Here is a 9,911-nt window from a genome sequence, read left to right on the forward strand (position 1 = left end):
TATTCATCGTCCGTTTACTTGTTTACCCCACGGTGTAACCCACGGTGTAACCCACGGTGTACCCCACGGTGTACCCCGTGGGCAGTTGCCCGGACCCGGATGCAGGATCTCGAGTGTCAGTGCAGTGCTCTAGCCTCTGAGCCACTCAGCCACCTCCAACATAAATGACGTTTCAAGGTTTCATTAGTAACTTTACCACTGTTATATTTTAAATGTATTTCTGTTTACAATGACTATAGGAATTAAGAGTGATTATGTGCCTTTCCTTGTGCGTCGCCAATAATAATTAAATATTTTATAACAATGTTGAATTTGTAAGGTGCGCGGCGAGAAGGCAGCCACACCCACCGCCAATAATTTCCCACGCTCTGCGGTCCCATAATGGGATAGGTGCCAATGAATGACGGCTCCACATTTGCTTTATTGTGAAGCTGTCATGTTACCTTGTATGTTGTTGAGGGACACAACGGCGCCTGGAATGCCGTTTCCACCGACCGCTTCCAGCACCCGGCCCGTCACCGAAAACCCCATCACGCGGAACACAGTCTGCAAAACGTGAAACGAGGAGCACAGCTGACGTCACGGTGGAGACGACCTTCGTGGGGACACAGCACAATACTCTCTGCACGCACGCACGCTGCCTGGCCCGCCGGGTTTCTCTGCAGGCTAACAGGACAAGACCGAGATGATTCGTTTTTAGGTGAGGCCACTTCATAATCTGGTCAAGTTGGTTTCGTACGACTCTCCACCACGCGTTTTTTGAGCGTTTAACCACGCGCAAATTATTATTAGTATTCTTTCAGTTCACCTTCAAGTTGAATTATTAGCTAGTTTCTACATGTCAGTAATTTGAGAGTAATATTTTAATTTGACAAAGACACTGAAGACCTCCTCTTGTGAGTGACGTCTTGGAATCTTTGACGTCCACTGTGGTTAGGGCGGCTGCCGCACTCAAACCGTGAGCCTATGCAAAAAAGTGGCAAATGCTGCTTGTTGGAAATTTATTTAAATTGTTTTTGTACTGCCGTCAATGTCTTCCATAATGCTGTTATTTTTTCTCTGATTTCTGTTCCATTGATTTTGCTCCGATTTCTATTTGCTTCACCACTGCACGTTGCTTTCACGTCGTTACTTTTGTCATTGCCAGACTCCTCTATCCTGGCTTCTCGAGTTCCCACCTGGGAACACGACATCAGCGTGTGACAACGCACGCTGTGCCACCGCCGGGCTTACCTCGAGGCTCAGGCTGTCGTGCTCCACCGTGAAATCGAGGCGTGCGGGCGCGACGTCGAACGTGATGCGCTCGCCTTGGTAGAACGGCACCTGCAGCAGAAACGGGGGGGCACAGCTCCAACAACGCGCGGCAGCATCCGGAAACATCACTCGCTTGGGCTGACGCACAGCGGCAGCGATCATCGCCTCCTACTGGCAGACCGGACCAATACGTGGAGCCTCTCCCTTCCCAGTGTTAGTGGTGCCATTGGCCTCCTTGAGGCTCATCTGCCTTTAGTAACCGACACATTACCCAGGGTCCCACTGCCCTGTTGTGGATGCACGCAGGGCCGGCTTAAGGCACGGAGGCTCGAGGGGCTGCAGCCCAGGGGCCTCCGCCAGCTGGAAGGCCTCAAGTGATTAAGTGAAAAGTTATTTCATTTGTGAATGCTGAATTAACATTTGTTGTTAGCCTTGTAAAAAAATACATTTGATTTTTCTTTAACTTTGTTTTCCTTTTGAAAATATTACTGAGGGCCTCACAGTACCTGGAGCCCAGGGGCCTACAAAATCTTAATCCGGCCTTGGATGCATGCACGCTAACAAACACGCTCACAGCACACTACCAGTCGCACGCACGAGTGAAATTGTTGACTCGTGGGTGTTGCTTGAACGAAAGCACGGAGGGAGACGGAGGTGCTCACCAGCGAGTAGGAGCCGCACGGGAGCGACGGAAACATGAAGGTGCCGGCGTGGGTGGAGGTGGTGCTGCACACGAACGCTGGCAGAGTCGAAGCGGCCGAGAAGCCCTTGACAGGTCCAAAGCTGCACCCAGCCACATCCTAGACAGCACACACCACCTCACTGAACTCTTCACCGACGGCAAGCACAGCTTCTGCCACACGCAATGCAGCAACACCTCCGCAGAGCGCGGCTCCCACAGCCGTGCGGCTCCCACAGCCTCGTGGCTCCTTCGGTCCCTTCCCAAGGCCACTAGATCCCCTCTGCTCATCCACTCGTGCATTAACGCAGTGCACGTACACACGGGGGAGAGTACACAGCACAGGGAGTACACTGCTGTGTACTCACACTAGAGGCCGACCGAAATTTGGTTTTCGTTTCAGCCCCGAAAGTTGGCAAATGGCCTCTTTCGGCATACTTTCGGTTTTGGCCGAAAGTCAATTTTTAACTTTCGGTTTACTTTCGGTTTCGGCCGAAACCAGAAATTCAGTTTCGGTCGGCCTCTATCTCACACTGCCACGTCCTCTCACGACACTGCCATGTATTCTTTCTGCCGTGTACTCTCTGCCCCGTGCCCACACTCTTCCAAGTACTCTCTCCGCAATGTACTCTCCCCCGTGTGTGCTCTCTCACCCATGTGCACTCTCTCTACAGCGTACTCTCCCCCGTGTGTGCTCTCTCATCCATGTGCACTCTCTCTACAGCGTACTCTCCCCCCGTGTGTGCTCTCTCACCCATGTGCACTCTCTCTACAGCGTACTCTCCCCCGTGTGTGCTCTCTCACCCATGTGCACTCTCTCTACAGCGTACTCTCCCCCGTGTGTGCTCTCTCACCCATGCGCACTCTCTCTACAGCGTACTCTCCCCCCGTGCGTACTCTCTCTCTGCCGTGTCCTCTCACCTGCTGGGCGACGCTGGAGAAGAGCAGCAGCTGCACGCCCTGCACGGGCTCGTCCTCGCTTCGCACGCTCCCCGTCACCTGGTAGCCGGCCACGACCAGCCCCTCCCCCGCATTGCCGTTAGCCACCCCCACCGTCACCGCCACGGAGGCCTGCCACGGCAAACACAAAGACCGCGTGTGAGGCCGACAAAGACTGTCGGGGCAAGCGCTGTTGGCAAGCACCCACGAAAAACGGAGCAGCACACGACGGGGGGCGATGAGACAGCAAGAGTCGGGCCTGCTTGAGCCAATGCTGGGCCACTGCCAGGTGCTTACTGGCGAAGGCCCTCTCTGCTAGATACGGGTCCTGCACAACGACGCATTCACAGCTAACCCTGGCTGCCCGCGAACGTATTTTGCCAGGGACTCTGTCGGCACGTGGACGCGTTCGCCTCCGACTCTTAAATTGTGATGCGGCCGAGCCACTCACGGGGTGGAGCGTCCAGGTCGCGTGGGAGGCCTTGACCTCGTACTCGCCCGGGTGGACTCTCCCAAAGCTGTACCTGTCACAACGAGCACACACACACCCTCAGCACACACACCCTCAGCACACACACCCTTAACACGTGCATCCTCTACACAGGCGCACCCTCAACAAGACGATGGGATGGAATTGCAAAGTGGAGCAGTGTGAGGGAGGAAGCAAAAAGAGAAGTGAGGTGAGCTGCAGTGTGGTGGTGGTTGAATGCAGTGTGGATGAGATGAAACATTTTGTGTCCGATAGACCGAGCAAAGTTCATGGCAATAGCAGCCATGGTAGTAGTAGATGTAAAAGAGCGATAAGGAGGCAACTGCCCCAATGGTGCGCGAGTTGACTGGGCGAATCAGTGAGTGCTCGATCATCAATCACCCTGCCTGCTGCTTGACGCTTAATTCTATCAGGCACAGTGAAGTTCGGACTGGGTGCTCCAGTCCAGATATGACGGCAGGAGCAGAATTCCAGTTGAGGCCAAATCCATGCTTTGTACAGAAACAGGAAAAGCTGTTCGGAGTTAAAGAGGCTTTGGCACGAGAAAAGAAAACCAAGCTTCTTCAATAATGCCTTCACCAGATCAGCAACAGAGCCATGTCATGAGCGCGACAGGTGCGTCGAGGTTGCCGCGCCGGACAGTCACGGGCTAGTGGCTGTGGACGTGTACGTGTACGCGCGACAAGCGGGACGAGGTGGGGAGGGGGCCGAGCGGACCGACCGGCCGCCGGGCTGCGTGCGCACGCTCTGCAGGGCGTCCCCGCCCGCCGTCAGCTCAACCAGAACGCCGGCTGGCCCCGACTCCATGTTCCGGCTCAGCACCTGCGGCACACACGGCACGTGGGAAGGCGTCACGGCACCGAACGCGAGTCTCGGAGGTGGTCGTACCCACATTTTACCCCACCACCACACGCCAAGCGACTAACTCTGCTGGGTTTGGAGGGAGAGTGAGACGCGCACTGTGATGCAAGAGGATGTGTCTCACGCCAAAAGGGTGAGTCTCATGCTGAGAGGAAGAGTGAGAATTGCGAGTGGAGGGAGCCGACACTCACGCGGCCCGCAACGCTGAAGCCTGTGAAGAGGAAGTCGATGTCTTCGCCGGTGGAGCACGGGTCGGTCGCCCCATCCACGTGCAGCTCCACACTGCTCGGCTCTAGAGCGCGGGGTGGGGCGGGGGGGTAGACGGCTGAGAGATCGCACAGATCCCCCCTTGAAGACTTTAACAGACTGTCGGGAAAGTGGTGTTGGCGAGCACCCGTGAGGTCCAAAACGGGACACGAGGAGAACATTATGGGCAGAATCACGCCCGACCGCCTTTGTCTCCCCAGTGCTGATGTTTTATACACACCGCACCAGGTGCTCAATTGGGGAGGCCCAGGATCAGTTTGGATATTCGTCACTGATGTTGCTTGGGAGTGGGATTCGAATTCGGGGAGCTGGATTTGTAGCGCAGTGCGATAACCACTGCACCACTCACTCTGATCACACGCAAGCCTCGCCCAGCAGCAGTGACTACTCACCGAAACTCCAGCCAAGAGGAGGCTCAATCTTCAGGGTGAAGTCGCCCTGCAGAGAGGTGAACTCGGTGAGACAGCAAGGCCGGATATCAAACATAGAACCTCATCCATTGTTGCATTTGTAGCGACATGACCCGGAACCAATTTGGAACCCGGTGCAGAGCACTGCCTTCGTCATTGCGTCTGCAGGTCTCACAGCGATGCGCCGACCAAATGATCTGCCGCTTGGAGAGACCCAGGCTTAAGGTGTACATACCGCGAGCGCATTCCCCTGTCCGCATAGATTGGGCTGTTAAACGACCACCGTTTTCACAGGAGGAGGCGGCGTTTCCAGCAGAACGTCGGAATGATTGCACTGATCGCCACGTGCGCGGATATACAAACCACACGGGTCACCGCGCGGATAAACGTGCCCTCACTTTCTCAGGAGGTCAAATGCGCAGCCCTGCAATTGTTTTGCTCCCGCCACTGCTGCTGGCAGGGGCCTCGACTGCAGTGAACTAACGAGGATATTTGGTCTACTCTTCCAGACAGACCGGTCGTGCCCCACACGTTACCCCCATAACACGCGTAACCTGCCGATCGACTGTGATGTTACCCAACATTGAATAGAGCGAGGCGAGCTGGGGAGGCCACGTGGGGAAATATGATCGACACATGCGGCCAGCACACACGTGGGTAGCACGCGCACATACCTTGTCGTAGAGGGGGATCATGAAGTACCCGTTGTTGGGGGCGCAGTCCGTCTGGTATTTGAGGTTTCCCTGCTTCGTGTACAGCTTGATCTGCGCAGAGGAGCCGGTGTTACTCCATAGTGATCGCTAATGGGACACCTTCACTCGGTATCAAATACTTTTCACAAAGTGGATCGTTATGTTATTGATCCTGTCCGCTCAGTAGAAAACTATTCAGTCGTCCAAGCTCTCTCAGAACAAGGCATGAAGAAACAAAATGTTAGGCTAAACCCACACTAAGATTACACTTAGTACCAAATGCATGATAAAGTCATCGGACGAGTTGACGGCACCCGGCACCCAACCTCCAGCTAACCCCTCCACCAGCCTCAACTCCACTACCGCCCCCCCTCTGCCACCCCCCCCTGCCACTACCAGCCCCCTCTGCCACTACCCCCCCCCCCCTCTGCCACCACCCCCCCCCTCCCTCTGCCACCACCCCCCCTCCCTCTGCCACCACCCCCCCCCCTCCCTCTGCCACTACCCCCCCCTCCCTCTGCCACTACCCCCCCCCCCCTCTGCCACTACCCCTCCCCCCTGCCACTACCCCCCCCCCCCTCTGCCACTACCCCTCCCCCCTGCCACTACCCCTCCTGCCACTACCCCCCCTGCCACTACCCCCCCCCCCCTGCCATTACCCCCCCCCGCCGCTACACCCCCCCCCCCCCGCCGCTACACCCCCCCCCTCTACCACTACCCCCCCCCCTCTACCACCCCCCCCTCTACCCCCCCCCGCCACTACCCCCCCCCCCGCCACTACCCCCCCCCGCCACTACCCCCCCCTCTGCCACCACCCCCCCCCCCCCTCTGCCACCACCCCCCCCCCCCTCTACCATGACCCCCCTCTGCCACCACCCTCTTCACCCCGCCGCCGGACCTCAATGAGGGAGAAGTTGATGTCGATGTCGGACTTCACGAACCCCCCGCATCCTAGAACGTCCTCCGCGGCGGCGGTGGCGGCGACAGCGCTCAGGCCGAGGAGGAGTAGAAGAGGGGAGAGCCTGAAGGAGAGAGTGGAGGGGAGAGGGGAGGAGAGAGTGGAGGCGAGGGGGGAGGCAAGAGGGGAGCGCGTGGCGGGCGTCGAACGCCAGCGACCGGCGGCAGCGTCGCCCATGTCTGCGCGCATCGCGGGGTCACGGTGCGGGAGAATCGATTGGCTAAATCGGAATCGATTCTGAGCGCCCGATTCCGTCACCGTCATGAGCTGCGCGAGCCGAGTGCGGCGGCGGAGAAGGGGGGGGCGCGACGCCACCGTCAACCGTCGCTGGAGTAGATTCCCTTAACAAGCGATAGAGAATCAACGGAATCGATTCTAGCCCAGGCGAGAGAGCATGTTCGGGGTCACGTGGGGGGTAAGCGTTAGGGACCGCGGCCACTTTAAAGCGTCGTCAGCGCGGAGAGACCGCGACCATTTACTCCAACCTGCTCAATGCTCGCTTCTTATAGATGTTAATATTCTGTTCTTGCCCATGGCGAACACCGCCTTGGTCTCCCTCGTGATGTTTACACACCACGCCAGGTACTCATTTAAGGCTGAGTCGACCTAGGGGAGGCCCAGGGCCGATTTAGATCAGCGTCACTGTCTTACAACCTCTAAACTTACCACCACCACAATCACCAATCTTGCAACCACCATCTCCACCACCACCACCACCACAATCACCAATCTTGCAACCACCATCTCCAACAACACCACCACCACAATCACCAATCTTGCAACCACATCTCCAACACCACCACAATCACCAATATTGCAACCACCATCTCCAACACCACCACCACCAATCTTGCAACCACCATCTCCACCACCACAATCACTAATCTTGCAACCACCATCTCCACCACCATCACAATCACTAATCTTGCAACCACCATCTCCAACAACACCACCACCACCACAATCACCAACCACCATCTCCAACACCACCACAGTCACCCATCTTGCAACCACCATCTCCAACAACACCACCACCACAATCACCAACCACCATCTCCAACACCACCACCACAATCAACAATCTTGCAACCACCATCTCCAACAACACCACCACCACAATCACCAACCACCATCTCCAACACCACCACCACAATCAACAATCTTGCAACCACCATCTCCAACAACACCACCACCACAATCACCAACCACCATCTCCAACACCACCACCATTCTTACCACCACCATCTCCAACACAACCACCACCACAATCATCACCAGCTTTACCAGCACCATCATCTCCACGACCATTCTCCAGAGCTGTACTATCCCGGCATATGTCAATATCTTCAGGAGCTAAGTCGAGGTCTGCTCGCCACGACAAGAGGGCTTCAGGATGAAGTTCGTGTCGTTTTGCTGTTCCTCCTCCATTGAAGGAGGAGCAGACCACGGTGGTTTACTCGATGTAGTCCATCGGTTTGGGCTGCACGGCTACAGTCGCACGACCGTGACTTGTGTCATAACTTTACATAAAACACATTCCTGCGGAGGGAGCTGGTAGTAACGTTGGGTTGCTCGGTCAATGGCCAGGGTCAACGGCGGCGTGGTGTATTCCGCAAATATGCCCGACTGGCGCAAGCCGGCGTGAGTAGGTTAAACGTTGAGTTTTATAAGGGCACCACGGGGTGACCAGCCCCTCCCCACCCAGCCCCTCCCCTCTCACTCCCCACCGAGCCCCTCCCCACCCTCCACCCAGCCCCACCCTCCCCTCTCCACCCAGCCCCACCCCTCCCATTTTTGGATGCACGACGGACGGACACAATAATCCCCTGTGGGCTGGCGTAACCAGGAGGTTCCTACCAGTATTAAGATGTGCTAATCGACCTGGCGATGTTGTGATGCGGGTCGATGGTTCCATCCCCTCCGCCAGTGTCTTCGAGGAGGAATGCCAAAGCCAGGAGGTGTGATGATTGGGGTCTCGAATGAGACGTCTGTTCTGGACATGCGCGTTGTTCCACTCTGTTCGCCAGAGGTTCCTCTGCATCTGGCTTGAGAGTCGAGGGATGATAGCAGCAGCAACCCTATCCCAGAAGGGAGATGGGCACTTACATCCCACTGGGATTTTTGCAGTGTTGGTGTACGGTGCATTTTCTGCAATATTTTGCTGTCTTTTCTTGGATTTTCTGTTTGCACAGTCACTTTAAGATGTTTTCTTGTTCATGTTTTTTGTTTGTTGCGGTTGCACCCGATTCAAGAGCCGAATGGCTCACAGGGCTATACCAAATAAATGAAACTTGAAAGTGAACTTGAGTTGGCTGCGAGGAACATTGTTGATGGGGTATATGTGGTTGTCGTTGTGCAATACATCGTCCAAAACTTATGTGCGGTTTGGTGAAAGCGTGTCTCCTAGTTTGACTCCGCTTAAAGTATATATACAGGATAACCTTACCCAACGCTGTTTTAATTGAACGTATTTTTCAGCTCCACACATGGTTTACCCAATGAGGTTTTTTTTTTTTTGCGGAACATGTGGGTGGTGCTTTGTGAGTGGGTGCAAAGGTGGCGAGATCTTAACTTTGTTCGCCCGGTATGGAGGTGGTCGTGGGTTTGACCCTGACCCTGACGCCTGCTGCTGTATATTTGGAGTTTGCGTGTCTCTCTCCCCGTGGTCGTGTTGATTTTTCTCCAATTTTTGCCTCCACATTTAGAATCAAAGTGCGTTTAGTGTATTTGGATGCTATAACTTTCCACGTAAGTCACTTCGTTGTGCTAACATCTGGCCAAGCCGCTTGTGAAATAAGAGTTATGTTTATCGCTCAGTGGGCTTTACCTGGTAAAATAAAAGTTTAAATAGCTCAATAGTGTGGGCGACCTTTCTACCAAGTCATACATTTTCCAAGTCTACATTCTACAGCAGAGCTTCTCAACCATTCTTCCACATCCACGTGTCTCAATGTCGAGATTGCTCGACCTTCACGGCACACCGAACACAACAATATATAATCAGTGGGCCCTATACCCTGCAGGTGATTAATCATGGTTGATACGCGCGTGTGCGTGCGTCTCTTAAGTACTGCCTTGGTGCCGTCATGGGAAGGTGGAAAATCCAATCATTCGTTCACCGCGTGTTCCCTCTCGGCCTGGTCGCGGTGACTCAATTAGAACTGCAGACGCGTGAGGTACGGGTTTAATCTCTCACCCGGCTCGGCCAATTCACTCTGCGAAGTCGTATTCTGTCAGTACACATCTCCACGTCTTGTCTACTTAATGTTTTTTTGGGGGGTTGTGTCCGTGTCTCCTGCGTTCATCTCAACGTGTCTATTTCTTTTATGTATTTTCATTATTTAATCGTTCACATTGAGGT

At 55.0% G+C, this 9,911-nt stretch overlaps 1 protein-coding gene across 1 annotated transcript in view; it reads right to left on the bottom strand.

Annotated features, from left to right (window-relative positions):
- LOC144942049 (BOS complex subunit NOMO1-like) overlaps positions 1-6,809 on the bottom strand; it is a 22,497-nt gene extending 15,688 nt beyond the window's left edge. Inside the window, exons 1-10 of the mRNA XM_078868694.1 lie at positions 6,491-6,809; positions 5,575-5,664; positions 4,883-4,928; positions 4,415-4,515; positions 4,084-4,184; positions 3,324-3,396; positions 2,855-3,004; positions 1,917-2,054; positions 1,234-1,323; positions 444-546 (exon numbers count right to left, since the gene is read on the bottom strand). Of these exons, the coding sequence (XP_078724820.1) occupies positions 444-546; positions 1,234-1,323; positions 1,917-2,054; positions 2,855-3,004; positions 3,324-3,396; positions 4,084-4,184; positions 4,415-4,515; positions 4,883-4,928; positions 5,575-5,664; positions 6,491-6,739 (1,141 nt within the window). The 5' untranslated portion in view covers positions 6,740-6,809. The remainder of the gene's footprint in view (positions 1-443; positions 547-1,233; positions 1,324-1,916; positions 2,055-2,854; positions 3,005-3,323; positions 3,397-4,083; positions 4,185-4,414; positions 4,516-4,882; positions 4,929-5,574; positions 5,665-6,490) is intronic.
- Between the last annotated feature and the right edge of the window lie 3,102 nt (positions 6,810-9,911).

This window comes from Lampetra fluviatilis, chromosome 26, assembly GCF_964198595.1.
Source record: "Lampetra fluviatilis chromosome 26, kcLamFluv1.1, whole genome shotgun sequence".
Classification (NCBI taxonomy): Eukaryota; Metazoa; Chordata; class Hyperoartia; order Petromyzontiformes; family Petromyzontidae; genus Lampetra; species Lampetra fluviatilis.